At 46.5% G+C, this 26,646-nt stretch overlaps 1 protein-coding gene across 1 annotated transcript; it reads left to right on the forward strand.

The window, feature by feature from the left end:
* Positions 1 to 3,070: 3,070 nt before the first annotated feature.
* Positions 3,071 to 26,573, forward strand: LOC128880616 (transcription factor hamlet-like). Its single transcript, XM_054130887.1, has 2 exons — positions 3,071 to 3,205; positions 17,768 to 26,573. The coding sequence occupies exon 2, from the start codon at positions 17,820 to 17,822 to the stop codon at positions 19,218 to 19,220; it is 1,401 nt and encodes a 466-aa protein (XP_053986862.1). The 5' UTR covers positions 3,071 to 3,205; positions 17,768 to 17,819; the 3' UTR covers positions 19,221 to 26,573.
* Positions 26,574 to 26,646: the final 73 nt, after the last annotated feature.

Here is a 26,646-nt window from a genome sequence, read left to right on the forward strand (position 1 = left end):
CTTTGATACTGGTAATGGTACGTATACAGTAAATACGTCTATCTTAGGAAGACCTTTTGATCAAGTGTCAACAATTGCGAGAATCGGTAAATAATTGTACACTCACGCGGGCAATAAATAAAATAAAAGTATCGATTAAAAGTATCGATCGAGTGTTTATATAATCCAATATTTTAACCACAATTTGAACTTTGCAGAAATTGCCACGAGTATTAATCTGGCAGTCAACGTATTAATGGCGATCGAGAACGCCCTCTTACCGATTTCATCGTACTGGATGGTCGAGAGCGACCGAGCGAGGACCGTGTAATCGATTTGGGAGACCCTGAACGAAACGGTACCGTGTCTGGCCCGGTCCTAGGGCAACCGGATCATTGTCGCGAAGCGCCGAGAACCGGCAGTCAAGACACGCGTGGTAGGGAGGTGGTACAGTTGCGGAGGTAAATTAATGGTCCAAAAGCGAGCAAAGAAACCGGAGCGGGCCGACAGAGAACTTCCAATAATAATTGGAGCGGGTCCTTGAAAGAGAGGGTCGAAGGTGGACGAGCAGGAGGTGAAAACGTTGACGCAGCGTTAAAATCGGACCTGTCCCAGCGAAATTCGATAAAATCGAAACGAAAGCGCGCGTACAGCGAATGGACCGACGAACACAATAGCGGCGCGTGGATGTCGTAGCGTGAATCGGAGCGGAGAGAACGATGATTTGTCGAAGGACCCAAAAAAATGACGATGGGATCGTCGAGGATAATGGAGAAGAGTAATTGCTTGGGCCGATCGGAAAAAATAATTGCTTTTACCAATCTTAACCCTTTACACTCGGATGTCTCTTCTGAGGAGTCATCGTAAGTCCAGCAAGCTTTATTAGTGATTACACAAGATAAACTTGTGGGAGCAAAGGATTTTTGAATGTGTATGGTTCCTTGAAGGTTTCCATTCAAATATCAAATCAAAATATGTTACATATATTGAGATATATTGTATAACAAATATGAGCTCGTGCTATATAGAGACAGAATATGTGAATGTGTCACTCATTTTGTATCCTTATCAAGTACAAGCATCTACTACGTAGAAGCATACGTAGCCAAATCAAGTTTAACCAGCCATTGTTTTCGGTGCATTAGTCACGAATTCTCTGATCTAATCAGCAGGGAGAAAATCTCACCACACGACGATCGTCGCCGATCGGTATTCGCTTATACAGAAAATGAAATGAAAATAATGAACAAATAAAGAAAACTTGCGATACGATGAAGTGGACTAGGTGGGGTGTCGATACAGTTTCAAAGGTGAATTGGCTCGCCGGGAGGTTACAGCGCGATTAACGATAGAGAGGAGATAGCGAGCGTCGCTAGCTGTTCCTCTCGATTTCTTCCTCCTTCAGCTCCGCACCTCGCCGCGGTGTGCACCAGGAGGTGGGAGGATTCCGGTGTGTCGGTGTCCACCAGGTAGGAGCTGGTGCCACCAACACCAGCGTCGGCATTGGTATATTTTGTACATCGCGCTCTCTCGTTTCTCCCTTCGCGACGGTCGAAAAGAGGGAAGGAGAACGCCGAGGAGGAACCTAGCAGAGGAAACAAGCCGAGTTAGAAGGAGAGGCTCCTCGCCGCTACGGCATAAGGAAGAAGTGACGCGGGAAGCTGATGGCGAAAGACGAGGTGGGAGAGGGCAGGTCGCGTGCCGGCGTGGTGCTACTCCGAAGCTGATAGAGAGGAGAGCACTTACATACCTTCCCGACATCTCTCACGGTTAACACGCAGGGGAGCTCCTCGCTATCCCGACGCGCACACCTTCCTACCTTGATCGCACCAACGTCCACCGTGTATGTTCCTCGTGGTTCACCTACCTACCTACCTACCTACTTACCAACCTACCCGCCACAACCTACGGGTTCAGTCTCCCCGCCCAGTCCGCGATACTCTTCTCTGTGTGCGCTCTCCTCGTCGCTCTTTTTCCCATCTTTTCCCTCTGTTCTACCAACTCGCGGCTCCCTCTCCCCCGTATCGCACGTACACACACTCCCCCACACCTCCCTGCCACTCCCTCTCCCTTTCCCTCTACCCTTGTGGTCTACTTTTCCCTTTTTCTCGCTCTCTCGAGCAGCGTTTCTCTCCTTTGCTCCGTCTCTCCCCCTCTGTACGGTCGCGCGACGCAGCTTTACTCACCGACATACACTCGGCTTACTCACCACCAGGTACACAGCTTCCCGTCGTCGTCGCGCCACGCCGTGCCTCGCCAAGATTTCCTCCCCACCTCTGCGCGGTTCGGTGAGCCACGACTCGCGGCGAGTCGCGTCTCACGAATCTCCTCGAGAGCGCTCGCTGATATTCCGCTTCGTCCACGAGGCAGCCCGACGGGGGGGATATCACACGCCTCGAGAGAGGACCTGGACAAGGAGCAACCAAACGATCGCCGGACGGTGCTGAGCAACGTGGTTGACTCCTTCCGTTTCTCCGCGCAGACCCGAACAACGAGCAGTCAGGACTCCGCTGTCCTGTCGACACGACACGCGATCGATCGGACGCACCGCGGGACAAACGGATCACGATCGCCTCCCTCCTGCGGAACAGTGGACGAGGATACCTCGGTCGCGCGTGCAAAAAGACCGATCCTGGATGGATCGCTGAAGATTCCTGCGTTTTTCTCGTCGACGACGATTCGCGCAGGGAGGACCGTCTAGTCATCCGAAACCAGTTAACGGAGTTAACCAGTCGAGGAATACCGTCGCGTCGATTCGGTGAGCCGATCGATCCCGGAAACGGCGCCCGCGCGTGAAGAACATTTCCCGCGTGAGATCGCAGAGAGCGAGGGACGCGCGTCGCGATCTGTCGTTCGAACACGTGCTCGCCACGAGGTACCGCTCGCGAGCAGAATCCACACGCGGATCCACGAAAGTTCGTCGGAGATGTTCGAACGGACGTTTCGATCAGGATACCTGTAACACACGGTCGAGAGGATCGATAAACGAAGAGGAAGAGTGCTCGAGTGTGAGGATAGTGTGCTGTTGTTGAAACAAGAGTGCTCCTTCCCCTGTTTCTCGTAGAATCGTGGTGAACTCGCTGAAGTTGCGCGTGAGAAGGAGAGGAGTAAAAGTAAAACGAAGTTCGCGAAGGAACAATCCAAGTATCGGGTGGGAAAGTGAGAACCGTTCGCCGCAAGTGCAGCCAGCTACCCCCGGCTTCAAGGTCGTGGAATGACGCATAAGGTAAAACCGATTTGTTTTTCTTCTCTTCCTCGTTCTCTTCCTTCCCGTGGCAAGAGTCCAGCAGCGACCGGCGCTTCTGAATATTTATGAGCCCGCCCCTCCGATCGCGTTCGAACCACGCCGTGTGAATCGAACGAACGACCACGACTAAGAAAACGCGGGAACCTGAAATTGATTGAGACGTTTCGACGGGGCTCCCTCGCCCGACCGCCGAAGAAATCTCGGTTCGTACTCCTGCGGTCTCATCCTTCAACTCGTCGCCCTTTTCAACCTGGGATCTCGTGTCTCCCTGAAACAGAATTTTCGATATACTCGATACGATACTCGAAAAAGGACAACTAATTAACTCCCTGATCTTGGGAGAATGTAAATTGAAACTAGAAACGATCCACGCTTCGCGGAAACTTTACGTTCCATCGATTCGCGGAACGTCGATGATAAAAAGGAGAATGACAAATAGACCCATAGATCGTTTTCCGTAACGCACGAGCGACGAACGCGTTTCACTCGGAACGGCACCTCCGGGGCATCTAATTCGCTCGGAACCAGTTTCGAAGCCACGCTTTGCGATTCCTCCGCTTGAAAAGTAAGCATCGCCCACGCTTGTCCTTATATCACCGAACGGTTCGTTCCGCCGCTGGGGCAACGAGACACCGCGAAAGCTATGTTCCCTGCGCGATTCTCCGGCGTTTCCTCGTTCATAAATTTACGCGCCTCCGGACTGGCGAGGGACTGCGCCCATTCGCGGGACCAAACGCGAGATAACCTCGCGCAAGGTGATCGCCCGTGCCAGACGTTATTTGTATCGAGCACATTTTCATCGGTAATTTTCGTATCGAACAGTGGTGGATTGGAATGACGAACATTGCGGTTGGTTGCATTGGACGTTATCGAATAGCATTGTAATACTTGGTACTGTTTGTTTACATCCGCGATGATCGGACCTCCACCCAACGTAACATATTGGAAACGGTTACTTTTACGATACATATTGCTAAAAAATTGTATCCTAAGAATTATCAAGAAAGGGGTGGATTTCTCTAAAAAATTTATTTTCTAACATTGTTATCCTAATATATCCGAACATCTTGGAAACGGTTATTTTTAGAATACATATTGCTAAAACATTGCATCCTAAAAATTAGCAAGGAAGGGATGGATTTCTCTAAAAAAAATATTGATATGTTTAGAAACATGAAGGTCTTAAAAAAAAATGTAAATTGTAAATGAAAGCTTTCTTCTGATAATGTTGCCCTCTCGAAAAGGGATCTCGCAAAAAGGCGCGACATTCCTCGTAAGGCGTACAGAAGGAGAGCACGTGGTTCGCGATCGAGCAAGGAAACGATGTGCGGAAGATTCTCATGCTCTCGCAGGAATATTGGAGGATGCCGCATAAATCTTGCCAAAGTCGGTCGTCCGTCCGCTCTTAACGATCGAATGATTAAATGCCACGAATTCCCTGAACCGAGATACATTATTCATAGAGAAACAGGCCCGGTGTTCGATAGTGCACGCAGCACTTACGGGTTCCGAGGGCGCAGCAACGTTAACAGTTAATTGATAACAGGTAAGCAGCCAACGGCTGGACGAGGCGCCTCGATTTTTTGTTGTAGGGGCCACGCCGATCGAAATAGACCGACAACACCGTTACGTTCGCGCGGAACCAATGGGATCAGCGTTCTCGAGTTCTCCTCTTCGCGCGCTCCCATTATTTTCTTTCTTGCCGACCCGTGGCCACCGCCGCGACGCGATCGATTTCGCCATTAACGATTCCTCGCGGCTGTCTCCCTTATCTGCGTGCTAATTCACCGCGATCTTTTTCCACCAATGGATCTAACCGGTTATTTACCGTAAGTGGCAGAAAATTGATCCTAAAACACGCAATGTTGTATTAATGATTTATTAACAATTACAGTATTTTTCTTGAGAGCATACAAAGCATGCTTCTTGTTATCGCTTACAAAGTTACGTACATTACAGCCATTTCTTTTCTTTCGATAAGAAAATCTGTTATTATTTTCACGAGAGTCAAGAGAGAGATTTTCAAACGTTTTCGACGCGGAGTGCCTGATAGTAAGATCTTGAACAGTATTTTCAGAATACGTAACGCCTGTATTACCCCACAAGAATCCCTCGAAACGATCCGACGTATGCTCATTCTTCTGGTGCGTGTGTTCTACGGACAGAGTACCGCTCGAACTCGACAGTATTCCAAGTGCTAATTTTCAGGAGATCGTATAGATATAGTCGATATCGTCTTTCTTCTTCGCGATAATGGAAATCTGAATAGTAAGTTCTGTCGATCTCTGGGACTTAATTTGAATCGAATGCGACACGACGCGACGGTATCAAGTGGAGCAGAGTTGCGCGATCGGCTCCAGGTCGCTTCCCCATTTTTTTTTCCTTTTTTTCTCGATTGCCCAACGATCGCGATGCGTAAACGTGTGCCGACATTATTTGAATACGGCCACTATTACGAGAATGGAAAGGCACGACAATCATGAGAGATTCCCAGAGGTTCGAACAATGTCCTCGACTGTGCACTGGCGCAAACGGTAATAAAACGGTTCCTGGACGACAACATCGTCCTCGAACGCTGTCTTTAAAGTCCCCTGTCTGTCATCGTGTTATGTTGTCATCCGCCAGCTCGGAACTCGTCGTTAAGTAGCGCTGCGTTTTCAACCCGAGGCGCTGTTCACCTCGACACCAAAAATTTCCTTCTTCGAATCCGTTTTTATTAATTTTGTGGTTGCTGTTCTGTAAAGGGAGACCGAGAGAAGGGAGGAAAGGAAGGAAAAGTTTCGTCCTGAGCCTGCTAGTGGACTCTAGCAGGCTTCTACAGATGCCGGGATGTTTAGAGAATTTTTGTTTGTTTGTTGGATTCTCTTAAATGATGCTGCGGTGCCTTTGGAGATTCCTTTGTAACCCGCTTTTCTCTTTGATTTTTAAGTCTATTTGCTTCTTGGAGTTAGTGTGGAGTCGATTCTCTTGTGTGTTGCAGGATAAAAAGTTTCAAAAAACCTGATAACAGTGAAATTTGGGAATCCTGAATCTGACATTGAGATGTTTGGAGGTCGGTCGAGAATGGTTTATATAGAAAAGTTAGGCATTTGTGAGAAACGCGCGGTGTCTCTCTAGTAACGAGAACAGGATGTGGCACCAAAATTTAAATCGTTAGATCAACGCTAGTCTTTCTTCCAACGCGACTCCACACTTCCATGTATCCACAAATCGTGGTCCAAGGACCATAGTTCGAGGAACACTCGTACGGTTCGCTCTGATTGACAAAATTTCCCGAGCGGTCGCGTTTGAATTCCGTACCAAGCGCTTCTATTACCAAGATCCGAGGAAAATGGAAATCGACTCGCGGAAACGACTCGAGCACGGATTGTTCGTTCAAAGACTAAAGTTGGAACGGCTGAACTCGGGTAGAATATCACGTTTAACGAGAATTTATGCGTTCTTTTTTCTAGAAGACGCTCGAGGTTGTAAATGCAAATTCGACTCGACGGCAAGGAGGGACGGCGGATCTTCGGTGGCATAAAGCTGCTGCGTGGGCACGCGCGCACCGAGTATGTCTATTTATACGTCCGCGTGTACGCGTGCACAATAGGGCTCGCTGCTTTCAAATTAAATTCGAGCAGTATCGCAATGCCATTGTTAAGCTCATTGCCGTCGCCGAGACCCCACCTATCGTAGACAACCGACGCGCGCCCACGCTTTCCACTCGGACAAAATTCGCAACCCCTAGTCGATCACGCGCTCGAGGACGAACTACACGTCGATGGCTTCCAATTATGCTTTCAGAGAAAACGCCAGGCTTTCTTTACGCTTTACGTTACACGTAGCAAGCTTTCAAACGAGACTTTCTTTACACCGTATGATTACGTAGTAAGCTTCCAAACGAGACCATATGCGAGAAGAGAACACGACAATGTATAAAGTTGGTTTAAACCGGCGCCGTTCGGCAAAGAATCATTTCGGCTGGAAGGCGGCACCGCTTGTGACATTTTTACGAGCGCGGTGCAAACGTCCGACATTAGCATGGGCATGCAATTTTTTCGCGCCAGTTGATTTACAACCGACGGCGTTGTAAAAACTGAACCCGCGCCTGAACCAAATTGCACGTTTGCCAAACGTTCGCCACCTGTATATTCGCGGCCGTGAGCGATTCTCATTGAAAGCTGAGACGAAGAAATCGTTCGAAGCTAATTACCACGGAGACGACCAAATCTGTTTGCGAAGTGTTCAAAGAAAGCGCACCGTCGGCGCTTTGTTCTTTTTCATCGTTCTCGGATTCGCGCTGGTGGCTCTCCTACCTTGGATCGTTCGATTAATCATGCGACGACGGCCTTGTTTGGAGGGTATATATGTCCGAACGGACACTAAAGAGACTTAGATTCTTATTAAAGAAAACAAAGTAACCGATTGAAAAAAAGGTCCATGCATTTTCCATTTAAAACTTTCAAAGATTTTAAGTCACGTGCTAATGTCAAATTGAGAGCTCAAATTTTGTAAGAACCTTAGTCTATGTATTTGCAAGCTATTTGGGGTCTGCGTAACATAGATTTCAGGAATCGTTAAAATAAGGACCACTTTAATATATACGCACACACACACAGACGCGCGAAACATGAATTAAGACTGTTATGGTCTCTCTCATGGTCCGCTCGCGGGTTCAGTTTTCTCTCGAATCTCCTCGTTTACGTTCGTTCCGTAAATGATCGGCTACCGAAGACCTCGAACCGACGCGAGAACGTGGACCCGATTCGAGTTAATCGGTAGCCTAGCAATTTGGAAGTAGAACAGGTAGCCGAATACCTATTCGCTGAGAATCATCGGGCTTCCAGGAACAGTATCCATCCTCTCTTTTTCTGACCGTGAAGCGATCATCCGATGCACGGCCTCCAGTTTTTGCGAAGCTTCCGGGAGCTGTCCGCGGCGTTCGCAAAGGTGCGAGAATAGCATCGACGCGTTGTTCTCTCGCGGCAACGACAGAAGTAACGCGACTGCTCTCGATTACAGTTTCCATGGAACGCGCAGTTTCCGCGAGAGGAGCCGAGAGCGATTATCGTCCAGCGAGGAAACGCGCATAATAGCATCACGACACGGAGTAGAGCAGCTAAGAAGAATGACAAAACGGTAAAACGGTTTGCGTCGCTACGTGGAAACGCGGCGATCCTGTGTATCCAAGCAGGCCTCAGCCAATAACGTCTAGAAATACATATATACAACGATCAGCCCCGAAATCAGGAATAGATTTTCATGAATGCTCGCTTCGGGCCGGTTGTCGAGCAGTCGTTGCGCTGGCCTGATTCTCTCCGTTTCTTCTTCCTCATCCCTCGATCACCATTGCGGCGTTGACTCTTCAACCGTTTTCTCATGTAATATTCACGCAACGCGGGTCAAAATCGTCGTTTGTTAGTCAACCATCCCTTCCCACTTCTCGTTCGTCCTCCTTTCGCGTCAGGCCATCGCCATCCCTGATCGATTTCTTTCTCCCGCTCTCATTTACACGGAGAAGGATCTCGTTCGATCACTTCCGCATCGCTCCGGTCACTTGGGTCTATACAATTGCGTTCGGTGCACGAATCGAACTTTTTGAAAAATCTTAAAAATCCCAAGTGTCGAAGCACTACGTATAGTCATAACTTTTCATATTTCGTCGCATTTCTCAACTTTTTGCTTTATATAGAGGTAATCGATTTGTGCGATGAACGGTTTAATTAACCCTTCGATCGATGTAAAATTAGTCCAAAGATAAGCTCCTACACGAATACCAATCGCTCGAAGTCGACGTTGAGAGGATAATACTTCTGTGATGCATTGTAACTCATCGATCTGCAGACTGCGAGTAACAAAGCGTGTTACGAGAATTACGACTCGCAGTCGGTCGCGTTGGAACGATTACAATTAATCACGGGAATGATGAGCGCTTTATTGAACTGAATCTATCCGGAGGCCGGCGCTCAGCTCCTCGCGGTGACGGTTAATATCGGACGCATTAATTAAAAGACGCTTTCTAATACGTCGAATTGAATTACAGTAGGTCATCGATCTCTCGTCATGCCATCGCTCACGGGCGTTCCCTTGTCGTCCATTTTCTACACTGTCGCGTCGCTCGTTTTCTCATCTGCCACGGGTTTCACTCCTTTTAAATCACAATCGCCTATTAGAGCCGGAGAAGGTGCGCTCCCGTACGTAATTTTCGTATCTCGGTCACGAGCGGACGCTCGGAATCGCTCGAAATCGTTCAATTATATAATCGATCCGCGTCGACCGTCCGCGTTTGCGACTTCGCTCGTCGAGGAACTCCAGCGGGCCGATTAGGAATCCAGAAATCTCGTTTCCTTCCTCACTAGCCTCGTTACGGGCTTCTAATCGTGACAGGTGACATTCGAGAGCACCTATGCGACGCTCATGCATCCGTGACCACTGTCGCCGTTCGCTCGAAAGAACGTCGAGGGATCTCGCGAAATTCTCGTAACAGCTGAAAGCGAAACCGCTCCATTATCGACTCATTTTGAAATCGATGCGAGCAAGACACCCGATAACTTTCCTCGACGCTCGCTCGCCAAGTTTATTAGTTGGAAAAAAAGTAGTGCACGTCGCGGTGTACGCGTCCACTAGCGGCACTTTCAAACGAATGGCAAAAAACGACCGCATCGAACACGGCGTTCCAACGCGTGCGTCGCGAGGTGAGCTGACAATACTTCATGGAAAAGAAGAGAGAGGGAATGATTATAAATCCGTCGAGATTTGGAAGTCTAATCGATAGGGAGAATCAATGGTTTTTAACTCTTTCAGCATTTGAATTATTTTATGTTCTATTAAATCACTAACATAAATTAATTTTTAGGGTTAACTTTGACTATAATTAGTATGGAAAAAATTGAGAAAAACAATCCTAATAGTGTAGTTTTCGAGGAAAGCTGGTCTTTCTTCATGTACACAAACGACATACCCCTATCGATAGTTCCGTAAATTTTGTGTCCTCGATTGTGGACACCAGGTCCGAAAGCCTATAACAAAGTGTGAGACACGTGATCCGAAATTCGAGTTGAACATGAAAAACACGAGTCGGACACGTCGTATGAAAGTGCATAAGAATTTTATACCTGGGCAAATGAGCAAATGGTTACAGTGGACTTGGACTGTCCTGGATTCCACCTGTTGAAAATTGCAAATACTCGCTTAAAACCTTCCTTAGAAAGGATCTGTTTACTGGTATTCGTTGTGATGAAGCATTATAGAGTTATTCTTAAGCAAGGGACGCAACAGTTTTTCCTTTGATACTATCAGGCTGAAAGCAACAATGGGGGTCGCGAGGCTGGCGTTATTCAAAACATGCCATCCACGGTAAAATCTATTCCCGATGAGGTCACGACGACATGAGCCACGGTTGGTTCATTAAATTCCGCCGCGGTAATCGCGATAATTACGAAGAGCGAGCGTCTCGAAGGAAGTCCTTTCAGCGACTTCGCCTCCTCGCGCGAGCAGTCACTTTCTTTTCTCGTTCCTTCCTCGCCTGCTTCTTCGCGTTGTTCCCCATTCCACCTGTTATCGTGTAATTTGCAGACAAATGGCCGTTACTGTTGTTGCCAGACGCGGCTTAAACGCGTTGCGCGATCCGTGAGAAAGATTCTCAGCCGAGCACTGTCGAGACCCCGATCTAACGTCTATAAATGGCATAATCTTCTTCCGGCGCGGCGGAAATATTTGGCGAAATACAATCCGTCGGTCTTCCATTGAAAATGAGGCGGGAAAGCGTTCAGTATGTTTTACAGCGATAAACTTTCTCGCAACGAACATCCGCGAAGCGTCCAACGGCCAGAAACTCGAACGAAATCTTTCTACGAGGAGCAACCACTTTTAGTAATTACTTTCATTTTATATTTCCTTTACGTTGGATTAAAGCAAATAGGTATGTTCGGGGCGCAGCGTCCAGAATCACTCTGCATACGTTCGCACGTTCGAGCACTCCTTGGTTTCGCATATCTTTTATCCTCCGCGCATAATTCTTTTTACACTTTGTTTCTATCGACCAGTAACGCGGAATTCAAGGCTGCTCAGCGGTGAGAGCATAACGCGAAATTCCAACGGCGTACCGATAATTTAGGTTTCATAAGGAAACGCCTGAAACGAGTCGTCGTTTATCTAAATCATAGAAAGACCGTGGTGAAAACTACCGAATGTTCTATCTCGTGCCGTGGACTATGATATACGTTATTCGGACGCGAATCGTCTGAAATTCTGCGAATCGTTGCGTTGGAGAATTCTTCGTGCCGACCAATCCTCCGTGAGCGTGCCTAGATTCTCCACAAATTTTAGTCAACGGATTCTTGTTCGTCTCATTTGGTATCCCTCGGTCTTCTGGTCTCGACGCTTTCCAATTCATCCAGGGTGAAGTTCCCAACCGAAAACACCTGGCAACTGCTTTCCGCCGCAATTTCGTTTTCGCTCCAACGACTCGCAGTTAACCCGCTTCTTAACCACGGGTCAAATTGGTCTCGATACGAGCGAGTGAGATTGGATTCGGCTTAACTTAAAAGTTCCTCTCAATTCGAGCTCCCGAAGATCTCTGTTCCTTACTTTCACGCGTACCGTAAAGTTAAAATATTTTGAGTTAATTGTTTCGATTCGTTGATTTAATTAAAAACAGACTTTGAACCAGTGACGAATCGTCTGTCGATATTGATGTAATGTTTTAGAAAGTGTTCAGGATAAATTATTTATCGTCTTTATCGTTGCTTATGTATCTGAGATTATAATGTTTAAGGCAAAGAAAATAAAAAGCAAAGGATCCGCGTTGGTTGATCGATTTTGTCGTGTTTTACGAGTTGGGGAACGTAAGGGTCCTCGTTGATGACGAACGTAACAGCTCGTGACCTGGTCTCGGCGTTCTCGTCGTTGGTTGACGCACTGTTATTATCGAGAGGATGTCTCGAGCGGACAGAGGAGTCACGGATGATACGTCGCTTCCTTGGAAGCGTGATTGCAGTCATCGCTGACAACATTGTTTTCCCTCGATCCTAATAGGCAACGCTTATTAGGGTCAGTGCGTCTGTAAAAGTACCGGAAGCCAGACGAGAACCTTCCAAATCCATTCAACGCGGGTCGAACGGAGAGAAGAGATCGCTGCGCCAACCGATAAGGTTCGCGAAGTACGAGTATGCGTTTCCAAGGAAATGAAACAACGAAAGAAAAAGGAATCCTTTCCCTCTCGTCGTGCTACGAGCTTCGGAATAGACGCGAACACCAACCGAGTATCCAATTAAATCGTTGAAAATTGTATAAACAACATAAATTCATTATTTGGAAACATCATCCGCCCGTAATGAGCGTTTAGAGTATTCGCTTCCCGCATCGTTCAGTTCTTGGATTCAAATTATGTGAAATGCGTTCGAAAACGCATAACCGCAACGATTTAGTACCCTACCGCGAAGCAGAATCTCAGTTTCAGGCGTGTCCGACCAGGGACGGTCAGTTTCTACCGAGAACGGACACTTTCTCGACGCGAGTGAATCTTTGATTTCTGAGAGAAATGTCTTGACTCGAAATTGCATCTGGAAAACGAATACTTGAAAACGTGTGACATATTCAAAATTGAATATATCATGCGTACATAATGATGCGTGATCTAGGTTATTATTTTGATAATAAATAGTGATATTAAATTTTTTGTTTCAAAAAGACAGACGCAATAACACAAACCTACTTTTGAAACATAGTATAAAAGGATCGTCAACTGTCAGACACTGGTCTTCAATTGAGAGAACCTAGAAACTATGTATTTCGTACTTTTGTTGCTACTACTGTAAACCCCAGATAATGGGTTAAAGGAAGACAGAGAAGCATCATTCAGGATTTGTAATTCAGCTAAGTTCTGATTTTCTTCTTGAGCTAAAGTTTTTCAGTTTTGAGCTCCGTATGAGTTTGTCCTCTTTATCTCTAGCCTCCATAGTTCAACTTTACAAATTCCTCTAGAATTATAAAAGTTTTCGAGAAATCAGTACTTTTAACGACTCTTTGCTTTGTGCCAAACGTCAAAGAAATTTGTGCGGATCAGTTCGGAATGCGCTTCGAGAGAAGAGATACGGTCCTCGTAATATCGTTCTTCCTTCGTCACCCTTCTGTTCGTTTTCTTTCCTGCCGAAACACGACGCGTTCGAGCTGCTTCTGCAATGCTCCAGGCTGCCAAGGGGTGCGTGGGCGCGACGTCCCAGCCGCAGGAAACAACATCAAACTTTTATGTCACAGAGGCGAAATCATAAATAATAATCGCCGGATTGTCGGCGATGCACGCGCGCCGCTTACGTGTACGCGGCTTGGCGAAATGTTGTCGACAAATTAATTCTGCCAGACTGGCCGGTGCTAGCGCCACGAAATACGAAGCCAGATGAATAACGAACGGTGTCGCATGTCAGACCGAATGAAAGTAACATACATCGAAAACGATTAAGCGCAGGAACGGAAACCAGCGACCTTATATCGCTTTACCACCTTTCACCGAACCTTTTCACCCTCCTTTCCCTCGACCATTGTTCATCCTCCAATTTGCTTGCAATTTACTCCTGGACATTCGTTGTTTTATTTATTAAACGAGTAAATAGTCGTTATTATACACAGTACACAGTCCATAGGAATTGTACGATATGAAAAATACATTATAAGAGTTCAAACGAAAAATGAAGCACGGAGATTCGAAAAGCCACGATCCTCGGATCCACAGTCGACCGCTTTTCCTACACGACCAATCACGCACCTTACGATTCGCGTTCTTCTTTGACTCCTTATTGCTGGATATGGGGGGCGCGACACTACGCTATATTTAATCCTCGATTATAGCATTCGGACGCGTCGAATTGCAACGATAAACGAAAGAAGACGCGATGTCATTCCATTGAAAACTCGCAAAGGCGATCTCTTACACGTGGAGCAATATTTTCACGCCGTGCAATTTATCTCCGACGACACGGCGCTTAAAGCGACACGCGTCATAATTAAATGCTGGCACCTCTTGGCCCCCTTATCGGCACGAATGATCGCGTTTCGCACGGAGGCTCGTGCAACACGAAGTGACACGGATCGATCCATTCGGAGGACCTTCGTTTGTTCCTCTTTTCATTCTTCAAGAAGAGGGTGGCACCAAGACTGAAAGGTAATTCTTAAGTTTTTTCATAGAGAAAGTAAGTAAAAGTCAGCATGACAAGAATTTTTCTATAGTCTAAAGTAACTGGACAAGATAGGTTGAACAACACGTAACAAGAACGAGGCCTATTTGAGTAACAAGTGGCGATCGGTCGCACGTGTTACATGACCGGTGTTTACCACGGTGCAGGAAAGCACAAGTGGCTCTGAGAGTTTAGTGATTATTTACGATCAAAGAAGACCGGAACCAAGGTCAACGGTGGAGACTGAATGTTAATTTAAATCACTCTTTGGAAGTTATTAAATGTAGTTTGTGTTTAACTGGAAAATCTGGAAAGTTCACGTCGATTTTTTGTCGATGGTACAGGTTAGAATGTTTGAAAAAACATACATCCCTTAAAAAGTGGAAAGGTTGTGGAACAAAATGGTACCTATAAGTCCCATAAGTATTCATATATTCTACGTCTATTGAAGTTTGAAATTGTATAATGAGTTTGATGTTTTCAATCAAACTAATAAAATATGTTTTATTATAAATATGTATACGAATAAACTTTACACATGTATGTACTTATAATGACTCATTTATTTGGAAACCAATCACTTAATTTAGATAAATTTCTTCAACAAATGTAGAAGGTACGAATATTTATGGGACTGACTGTATACCTATATTAAAATTCAAATGTGCCTTTGAATTTTTTTTAAAAATTGTTACGAACTTTCTGGACAACCTAATAGAGAGCACAGACGATGTTTGGACTGCACGAGATTTTCGTCGAAGGTGAAGCGGTCTCCTGAAAATGCGAGACGCGATATATGGCGTTGCATCCAGCGAGCATACGGCCCTGGAGGCGCACTTATGGTACACGTAGGTGAATGTCGGGAGGGAAACCATACCGGCAAGGACGACGGAGCGAGAGGCGGAGGGTGAAAGGGAAAGAGAAAAAGAAGGAAAGGGAGACGAACCACGCCCGGCTCATCCCGACTTTCTAGAAACCGAAAACTGGATCGTGGCTGGTAGCGTGGATCTTGGCCGATCTCGAGCGACGTCGGTCCGGCTTGATTCACGTAACAGATGTCAGTCCTTAAGGATCGTGCTCCGCCTCTCCTTCTTCTTATTTGAACTGCCGTTCCACGGAACCAGCTACCGTTTCCCGAGGACATTACTCACGAAGTCGCTCGGTGAAACTCCACCTTTCGGGAGATAAAGCGCTGTCTCGGGCTCGCTCGAGGGAAACGAAATTCCGAGAAGCTCGCCGCTCCGCGATTAAGTTACCGGAAATATCCGAAGGGACGTCCAGGGGTACCGCTGCGTGCTCGTTAAAACGAACGACGATTCGAATTCGCGATGGAAAATATTCCTAGGCGAGGCACGCTTTAGATCGCGTTATCTAAAGTGGACGCTGTTACGTCGGCGCGCTGTTTCCCCGGAAAAATCTGATTAGGACACGCGAGTTTCTCCTCACCGATCGGGCTATCGAACGGGAACAAGGGAAAGTACGATATGTAAATCGAACTTAATCAACCGTATCTGCGTGGACGGATGAGACAGTGTCTATCGCTTTCGAGAGAGAAACAGCGGCGCGTCTGTTTCTTCTCGGTGGCGATTTAACAATGAATACTGAAATTTTATCGAACTGGTTCCAGCAAGCAGCTATAAACGTTTCCTCGTTCGAGAATTTATCTCGATATCGGTTAACGACTGGGGAAACGAGCCGCGCGACTCGTACAGATCGTCAAGAGCATCGCGATAGATAGTATCGCTGCGTTTGGAACGCTCTGTATACTTTCGATTCCAGTCGGACACCACCCAGTCGTCTTCGCATTCTCCGCACTCGCAATTAACGCTTTTCACTATTGCCGGTCGCGAGCTTCTTGCTTTTGCTCCTTTTACGCTGGAACGGGGTTCTTGCTTCTCTGTCGTTCCTCTTTTTTCCCCTCTGCTCCCCACCTCGCCGTTCCGCGAGCCACAGCCCCGGTCCCTTCCCCGAGCTCCTGTCAACGTCGCGAGCGGTTTTCTCTTTCATTGGAACCGGACAACCAGCTGCGAATTAGCTTCCTCGGTAACTGGATCAATTCCCGTGAAACGACGTCGGCTCGAACCGCACAGTCGATCTCGAATCGAGCGGAGCTTCCTCGATGACAAAATACGATCGCAAAAAAGGAGAACTCGGATCAAGGGATGCTCGGAGATATTCGCGGTGCACGGTGGTCGCGCTGCGGTGGAGACTTTAACGCGCGCATAAGTAACGCTTAACGCGGTGATTTCGATGCTCGGTGAGACGGGCGTTAACGCCACGGTTCGCGTAACTTCTCGAAATTGCTGTCGCGCTGCGATTGAATTATTCGATGGAGTTCAATTCTCTGGGCGCAGTTTGATTGCGAAATCAATCGAAGAACAGTCGACTTTCGCGTGGAAAGGCCTCAAGGATGGGACGGTTTCAATGAAAAGGAACGAAGGCGTTCGCAAAAATTATGCAAACAGATCTCCTCGGGGATCGTACCTCTTTCATAAGCACGAAACGCGATTCATTGATCAAGTTGGGATTGGTAGCACGCGCCAGGAGAAAGGGACTCTCGAATCGACAGCTTAAAATATTCATGTTTTACATGAATAAACTTCACACATATAATAACATAATTATTTCGAAACACGTAGCATTCATTTAAATTAGACAAATTTTTTCAATAAATATAGAGGGTACGAATACTTATTGGATTGACAGTATGTATACCCTTGTCACGCGTTCGGTGGTTTCGATGATATTATCGTTCGATCTAGCGTCGAGATGTAATAAATGCCAGAAGCTCGGGAGGTCGAGAAATCGTTTTTTGCGGATTCTAAAATCACCCGTATCCGCCGCCTCCAGCCAAAGGAACATTTATCACCTCGCGGTTGACGCTTGATCCATCGAGCATCCGTTTCTCTCGACTCCTCGTTCTCACTCCGATTTACGCGGATACACCGCCTAACCGAATCGAAAGGAGATCCTTTCGCTGATGTTTCCAAATCGTCATTCTTCAGCGGCTCTAATTCGATCGTCCGTTCGTCGCTTCCTTTGCCGCGGGTTCGTCCTGTCGGATTAGAAAATGAAATTACATCTAAGACGTTGGTAAACTCTCGAAACTCCAAGTGAATTTCTAATCGTACCATTCGTTATAAAAATGGTCAGAATCCTCTACGAATTTCCGCAAGTAATGATTGTTTTGTTTCTTTCTTTATTTTGTAATGGTACATAATCTGTTTTCCATGCGCGAAATAGGAACAGATACAATATTTCCAAGTACCAGCGGCGTATTGCACTATATCTTCGAAACGTTTTAAACGAGTATATTTCGCGACATTAACGCGAATCGAGAACAATTTAGCCGTTTAAAATGAAAGAACGTCTGCTGTTTCGATTCCAGGTTACCCCGAGCGACGAGCAGGAGCAAGAACGCGGGTGACAGAGGCGGTGTGATGAGCGGATATCTCGGTAGCGTCACCCTGCCCCCGACGTTGCTGCACGACCCGAAGTATCCTCCAGCCATGCGGGAGAAGGACTCGAGTCCGAGGAAAATGCCGGGCCACATTAGCCCGAAGCAAGCCAGCATATACCCGCTGAGCGTCCGCGTGCCGGACGTCGAAGAGCTGCCCTACGACTTGAGCCACGGACACGGTCGCGGCCTCTCGAGTCCCTCGAATCAACAGCAGCACCAGCAACAGCCCCACATGAGTCCCGCGGCCAGACCGCCCCAGCCGCACCACCAGGACGACCTGGAGTGCGAGCCGCTCGATCTACGCGTCGATCGCAAGAAGGAGAGACTCAGAGACGAGAATCAGAACGAGATAGAGGTGCTCAATCAGAACAGCCTCGGTGGCGCTCTTCCTTATCACACGGTACTGTTCCCTCAACACCACGCGGTCCACCCGTTGGTCCTCGAAGCCATGTACAGGTCGCACCATCACGGTTCACCGGTCCCGGAACTACCCAAGATTCAAGTCAGAGCCTTGCCTACCATGGTACCGTTGCCTCCTAACAGATTCTCCTCCACGACCTCGACCACCTCGTCTTCCTCCTCTTCGCAGCCCGCGGCGAGAATACCGAGTCCTGCCAGCGGTCAACAGCAGCAAAGCCATCCGAGTCAACAACAGCACCAACAGAGCCACCCGAGTCAGCAACAGCAGCATCAGCAGCAGCAACAGCAACAACAACCACAACAACAACAAACCTCCTCCAGTCTTCCACCCTACTCCATCAACGTCCAAGCAGGTCTAAAACCCAAGGACAGATACTCGTGTAAGTTCTGCGGCAAGGTGTTCCCTAGATCCGCCAACCTGACGCGGCACCTGAGAACGCACACGGGCGAACAACCATACAAGTGTAAATACTGCGAGAGGAGCTTCAGCATCTCTAGCAACCTTCAGCGTCACGTGCGGAATATCCACAACAAGGAGAAACCGTTCAAGTGTCCCTTGTGTGAGAGATGCTTTGGCCAACAGACCAACCTGGACAGACACCTGAAGAAACACGACGCGGACGGGCCGACGATACTGGACGAGGTCAGGTCGAGGTACCACGGTCAACTTCCCAGGGCGGACGAGTCCTATTTCGAAGAGATCCGCAGCTTCATGGGGAAGATCACCTCGCAAAGACAGGGGATACCTTATTTCTCCGGACTCCTGGGCCACGGACCGGACGACTTCAGGAGCGACAAGCAACAGCTTCAGCTCGAAGAGAAGAGGGGCGACTCTTCGTACTTCAGCGATCGGGACAATCTCAGCTCGAGGTCGAGCAGCACCACCAGCAGACCCGAGAGCGTTCAGGAGGAACAAAGGGAGGTCAATTCCCCACCCCTGTCGCCTGGGAACAACACTTGAGCCCGAAGACACGATCGCGGGTCCGACGAGTACTCGAAGGACGCGCGATTAGTTCAGAGGTCGAAGTGTCCCTGGGACGCGCTACGATTCCAAGGGATTCAAACCTTGGCGAGTCCGGGGTGAGAGGCCCCAATCGTCGTTACCGATTAACTAGACGCATAGTTCGGTTAGGCAGGTCCACTTGAACTGCCTTCGGCGGTAAGATTAGACTTAGGTACGATTAGTCGTCTTTTGTTCGTTGCGAAGCGAGCTATTAACACGTTCCGTGCCGCGTGGGGCGTACGCGCCATGCGTTGAACTTTCCGTTCGAGCCATTAGGTATTGTATTTGTTCAATTAATACCTAGAAAAATAAATTTATTGCTTTGTTATGTATCTTACAATGTACACCTTGCCCTTGATAATTACAATTTTGCATTATTTTCGTCACTCTAAGGCATACGCCAGAAACAAAACTATACAATTGTAAAGCCTGAACGAAAAGTTTTCAAGAAACAGTCTGGCAAGGAACGTGTTAACCCCTTAAGCTACAACCACGTGCGAGATACGTGATATTTGGATATTCGGGCCAAAACTGATTGTTACGAGCCTGGCCCGTGGTGTATTGTTCGGGTCAAATGTAAACATCACATTTTGGTCCCAGTCTGCTGGAGCTTAAATCGTAGCTTAAGGGGTAAATATGGACTCTTGCTCTGTCTGTACCGTCGTACAGCCTTGGAACTTTAACTTTAAGGTTCTGCGTGAATATTCAAGTTCACTGCGAGAATTCTCCGTCGCTGCTCAAAGACCAACAGGTGCCTTAAAGGAGTACCTGCGTGAACTGCTCTCTAGAAGATCGGGTCGAGCATCTAGATTAAGTAGAGGATAAAATTCGTCCTAAGTACCAACACTTTTCATTACTTTCGAGTACCCGTGCACGGGTCAGCGAGGAGAAAGACTAAGAAACAACGCGCGATTCCGTCGCTGTAGAATATAACTTTGCTCTTGTTCGGTTATCAATCTCAAAATTAGTTAACCCTTGGAAGCCTGATACACCAAATTAAATTTAAAAAAATATCAATGTATTTATTGTTTGAATATTGACAGCTGACATTTATTTTTTTAACTTTTAATCAAAAGAACATTGTGCAATGGTAACATACACACATCCAAATATTAAAAAACAAACCAATTGCAAGTATACAATTCGATTTAAAAGTCCGGTATCAAATTTGAAACTTAGGCCATTCAAGGGTTAAAATATTGTCCTTTCGCGATCTTCGAAAACGGTTCCATTTCTCTCGTTCTCGTCGACGTCTTCCGTCCAGCAAAAAGAAGATATAACCGACACAGAAAAACTGCAAGCAAGAAAGACGGTGTTTCAGCAAGAAAATGACATTTCTCGACTTTACGAGCTAGAAAGTGAATTTTGATAGCTCGACTACGTCTCCTCGGTCCGCAATTCCCAGTACTATAGTCCGACGAACACGCTAAAATAGAGATCATCGAATCGATCTGCTCGGTTCTCGAAACTTTTGCCGAAAGTGACAGGGAAATTCGGCACTTCTTTTTTAAAACAAAATTAATTTTTATTTATATCTTTGGGTGATTTCAGTCTTACTGAATTCAAACTTCACAGTTACGAAAACCTAATAATGGAACTAATATATCGGTCGCTTTTGACCCGACCGTAGGAGAGGAGGGTTAATAATGTAGTTTTCGAGGAAAACTGGTCTCTCGTAGTGTGCACAAATAAGGACATCCGCCCTAAACGATAGTGTCGATAATTTTTAAATTTTGTGTCCTCAATTGTGGGCGCCAGATCTGAAAGGGATAAACAATAAGCACGAGTCTGACTCGTGGTATTTCGTTTGGACTTCCTACTTTCCTGTTTACTGTGGCCCGAGCAATCGAGAGATAACGTGTAGGTCAAGGGGTTAATAAAATTACCTCTTCCCTATAAAAAATGAACAAAATTAAATAAGTATAAGTAATGCTTCAGGATTTGGAAAAAAAGATCTCCGAACTCGAATAGCACCGAGTTGCTACGCCCAGGTGATGTACGTGACGCGGAAAAGCGACGTGTTTCCTGCCGGCGATGATTAGCAGAAAAAAAAGAAACGACCGAGAGGAGAGGCTGCTGGAAGCCTAAAGCGCTGTCAGCAATCCCACACGCTTACGATATGATCCCCCTCGTTTCCTGCGGACGGTCGCTGAAATCTTTACCCGGGGCGAAACGATCTAATCGTCTTCCGCTCTTGACTCCGCGGCTGCGAATCATACCGTCCACTTTCTAACCGTTCAGCTACCAACCAACATCGACGCGAATGAGCGGGAGGTGCTTCGACCTTGGTGGTAAGTGGCTCGCTTCGATTAATTACGCCAGATCTGATTCGAACGGGCAGAAGCACAGGCTTCGGTCGTTGAAAATCCAGGAAACGACAACCAGCACTCGAGAATCGGTTTGTCAGCCCTAGTATCGCTGTTATTCCAAATCTATACGGTACGTAGACGAACATTGATCATTGTAATGGAAGATAGGAGAGAAAAATACAGGGAAAAGTGAAAAAGAGTGGAAGATACGAATTCCTGTTCGACGATGAGAGCAATTCATCCGCACTTTCTACCTTGCATCAACATTCACCGCAAGTAGCGCAGGTGTGGATCCAGTGTATGCATCGAGCCACGCGGTCAGGAGATCTTCTTGACCTTGGTAAACGCGATCGACCAGTCACGAGACGAAAGCACGCTCGAAGAAAGATTGAATGTCTTCATCCTCGGGAGGGTGTGTTGCGCCCGGATGAAAATACGACTGCAAACGGTGGTCCGGCAACGCGTGAGAAACGACGAACGCTTTCTAGCTTGGAATGCCAGCGCTCTGCTAAACGACTGGAGACGCCGGTCGCCTGGAACGCGAACGAAAAGTCCTTCGACTTCGAAATAAAACGAAACAGAAACGATTCGAAACTCGCCACGAGGAATAAGATAAAAATCGCGGAATTCGTAAAAATGGAAAAACGATGCCGATGACCAGCTCGGGTTTCGATATGAAGTTGCAACTGCAACGCGCGTCCGATTACGTATTCCGTTCGGCGTTGAATAAGAAGCGACGCTCGCGAGAGAAGGCGAAACATCAAAATTTATTTTGCGACTCGGGGCTGACGAACGGGACGAAACCGCTCCAAGCATGATTCCTCGAAGCTGGGAAATGGTCAGTCTTTATTTCTGTCGACGAATCAGCATGCGCATCGGAAATGGCAGAATTCGAGTCTTCAAAATCCATTTAAAGGAGATCGACGCGGTGCGACGCGATAGGATGCGACGCATTCGCTTTGGACAGACTCGTCGACGCTCCGCTCGAAGGTGTTGCGACTAATCGTAAGCTTCTACGGTGCGGAGATCTCTCCTCGACGTCTGACGCCGGGAGAGGATGGCAGGCCCTGTTTTTCTTGCTTCACGCGTATACGATCACGGCCGACGATGGCCTCGGACCTCTCTTGCGTTACACTTTTGCCACGCCCCGATCGAACGGGCAAGCTCATCGCGAAAGTGAAACGCAATAAAGGAGCCACGCCGAGGCGAGAGAGCGATCTCGACAACCATGAAACGCTAACGGAGAAGTACCACCCGACAGAAGGAGAGATCCGATCGATCGAGACCTCGAGGCTTGGAAATCGGTTTCCTCACAGTCGACGATCCGCGCGCGAATGTGTTTTCGTCCGAAATCCTCCGGTTCGACGTCTTGAACCATCGATCCTACCCTCGATGCGGAACATCTCGCGTATTCTCCCCTCGAAAACACAAGAGATCGCGCCTCGTTGCGAAACCCTTAAATCAACGCGTAAAACTTAATCGTTGAAAGCGAGATGACTCTGGAGAATAGATCTGATCCGATAAAAAATGGAGCTCTGGCTTAAAATTTGAATTTAATAAGTTTAATGTCACCCAGAAATGAATGACGGGATTTTCCATTACAGATAATAAATCTGAAAATAAATCTAAGGAAATAATCTGTGTAGGATTCGTGAATTTGGTATGGTTAAGAAATTAAATACTACGACAAGTGTTGAATTACCTAAACTGCTAATCTTCGATAACATCGAGACACGATTTTAATTTTGATAACAACAGTAATATACAGAGAAGAGGGAAAGAAAACAGTATAATGCGAGAAACATATGAAGAGAGGATACGTGTGATAGAGTTAAAGAATAATTCTTCCACTAGGGGGTAGAATAGATCCTCAGTTAGTCTGCATTCAGATATCCGCTAATATCAACAGAATCGTTGATAAATAGGTTAAAAGACAGCGTACCCGAATCGAACTCTTGAGGAACGCATGAGCAAGCAGTAATCTCTTTGGAGTAACAATCATAAAATTTTACGATCTGAGTTCATCCAGGTATAAAACCAGATAACCAGGAGAAGAAAGTTGCATGCATACCAGGGTTTTAAAGTTTCTGTAAAAGAACGAAATTTTTCACAGAGTTGAAACTTTCGCGACAATCACTGTACATGATGTCTACTTGACAGCCTTCTTCCATATCGAGTAAACTAACCAGATACAAAAGCATCTTGCGAAGATTGGTAGAAATATTAACAGGTAATCTAAACTCACCCCTGATGCATTGGATTGTCCAGAAAGTTCGCGCCAATTTTTAAGAAAAACTCACTTGATACCCCAAATGTGGTATAAACAAATAGAAAACTGATTCATAGGGGTATTCACGACATTTTCTAAAAACATTCAGGGAATCGTGCCTGCGAGAGTGTTCCCACAGGTGCGCCGATATGACAGGCGTCGACGTTTGGCATGAAAAATGTCGCGTCTCAGTCGCGAGCGATGGCTGCCAGTTTCCACGCTAGGCATTCCCTCGACCAGTTCCTCGACGAAGAAATAAGCCGCGAAATCTCTCGAGGGACGAGTCTCTCTATCCGCGAAATCGCGCGTGCCGCGTTCTCACGTCCGCGCGTTTTCGATCTCATCTCGTTCCAGTTTACACGTTACACGCATGATTTCACTGGTTGCGGAGACAGGTCGAGCGTATTCGAAGTGTGACGGCCTGCTAGAAAAAAAGAAGAGGAAGAAAAAGAAGAATGAAAAGGAGACGAAAATGAAAAGAAATGAGACTTTGAATAGGAAATTCTGTTTCATCGTCGGGTACGTTAGACGAATGTTGCGTTCTTTCTTGCCTTTCTTAGATTTCGGCGTCGAATTCGACGGCTACCCGTTTTATTATTCCTAGCGTCGCGTTGGCACGTACGAAACGTCGTTTTCTCGTGGAGATTCGCAGGACCTTCGATTGAACACGTGGAAGTAAGAGATGACTTTGTAGTCTGAATTTTTGACACTTCAACGCCATAATATTATACAGTAAGAGTTTAACCCTTTCAGACGTAGCGTCCACAATTGAGTATTGTTTAGGGCGAATGTCCGTATTTGTGCATACGAAGAAATACCAATTTTCCTCAAAAATTACACTATTACGATTCTTTTTTTATTTTTTCCATATTAATTATTAATATGTCGAAAAGTAAATAGCTTTACTGCTGTTTCTTATATCCAACTAAAGTGTTGTTTCATTTAGATTATTTCAAGCTCTTTTGTCCCATTCAAACATCTCAACTCTATGAATATAGAAGGGTGCTACCGAGGATTCGATCGAACACGAATATTAATATTTATGGACCGCATCGAGGTGCCATTTAACTCGCGTTGTTTTTGTTACAGTATCGCAACTTCGTATACATAAACGACATTCCCTACGCGCCAACCCAACGCATACGGTTTCAGCGGCAGCGACGCGTCGTCGCCTTGCGAATAACGTTAAGCGAACCAGAATTATTAATTATAGTATAATATATACACATGTACACGCGTGTACCTATAGCTGCTAGAATTTGAATCGAGGCTCAATTTAGTTAGTCGAAGTCGTTGTAAAAATATTAGTTCCCCGCGCGTCGACGAGACCATTGCGAATTTTGCAAAACGAGGAAATGGAACGGTACGTTTCGAGGATTAACAAACTTTCGCGATATCTTCGAACTCGTCGATGCGCGATACAAACGGCAGCTAATTATCCAGGATGGTGCGCATGCTGCCCTTTTTAGGTGAAATCTGTTTCCTGTTGGTATTACACATACGATTCAAAGTGTTGTATAATCTGTAACAAGGTACGTTGTTTTAATTTAACGAAGAAAAACAAGGATGCCACAGAAGAGTCGTTAAAATATCATCTTTCTCAAATATTCAAAAATATGAAATGAGACGAACAAACTAAGAAGGGCAGCGACATTTCGGCGAAACTCGTTTCAACCCTTTGCACTCCAAATTTGTTTATTTCGGTACATTTTCGTCGAGCGTCGCTCGACGTATGATCACAAAGGGTTAAAATGCACGCGTGCCCAACGCAACGGATACTATCGGATCCCGATTGAAACGAGGGCGAGAGAAGGGCGATGGACGTCTCCTCCCCCGTAAAGTAATAGTCAACCGCGTGCGAAGTGTACCAAGCGAACTGTAAAGAATACGTTTAATTTTGATATATAGTATATACGAATATATATATATACATACAAATGATATAGATATAATATATATATGTATATGTATATGTACATGGAAAACGTACCACGATTGTGATTTCACCGAGGTTACCGAGTTATACGTATTTACTGTTTAGCCACGAAAATGCAGCGCCGTGAGCCGACGAAGCTGTCAAGCGCTCGTTACCTTTTAGAACCGCTAGATCGTAAGCCGTGCGTTCAGGTGGGTCCAAGCTCAGTTCAGCTCGTAGAGAGTTCTTAATCGTACGTTAACAAGTTAGTCAAAATAATCGACGGGGACGCGAGCGGCTCGCGAATGAAAACGAAAACGACCAACGCGTGTAGCTTTCATCGCGGGAATCGCCCCCTCCCTTTTCACTCTTTCCTTTCGAACGATCACGCGTGTTGAGATTATGGCGTACAAAAAACGCATTCGCGCGATTGCCGGTGATCTTGTCGCGATGACAAGGTTCGTTTTTTTCGTGGACGATCGTCGTTCGTCGCTCCTACTTTTTACACGTTAATACTGTTCAGCCACGTAAGTAGTCCCGCGTCCCGTAGCATAGTGGTGACTGTATATATGTTCATATGTAACATTCGATTAAAGAGAAACAATATTATATATATACATACGTTAGGGTGGTCCTCGCGCTTCGGCTTTGAAGTTGCTTCGGAGGAACCCTAAAAATAAATTTCTATCACCTGCGGTCGAGGACCACCCTAATGTATGTACGTATATGTATGAGTGTGGCTGTGCGCGAGAGTGTGTGTGTATGTGTATTTGTATGTACACGAACAAACGTACACGTGAAAATTCATTTTAAAGGAACTTTCGTCTCGTGCTTGCGTTTACTTTCTCCGCTCTCCTGCCGCGTACCTTCCATGTCCCTTCCCCGTATGGC

This window comes from Hylaeus volcanicus, chromosome 8 (genome assembly GCF_026283585.1).
Source record: "Hylaeus volcanicus isolate JK05 chromosome 8, UHH_iyHylVolc1.0_haploid, whole genome shotgun sequence".
NCBI lineage: Eukaryota > Metazoa > Arthropoda > Insecta > Hymenoptera > Colletidae > Hylaeus > Hylaeus volcanicus.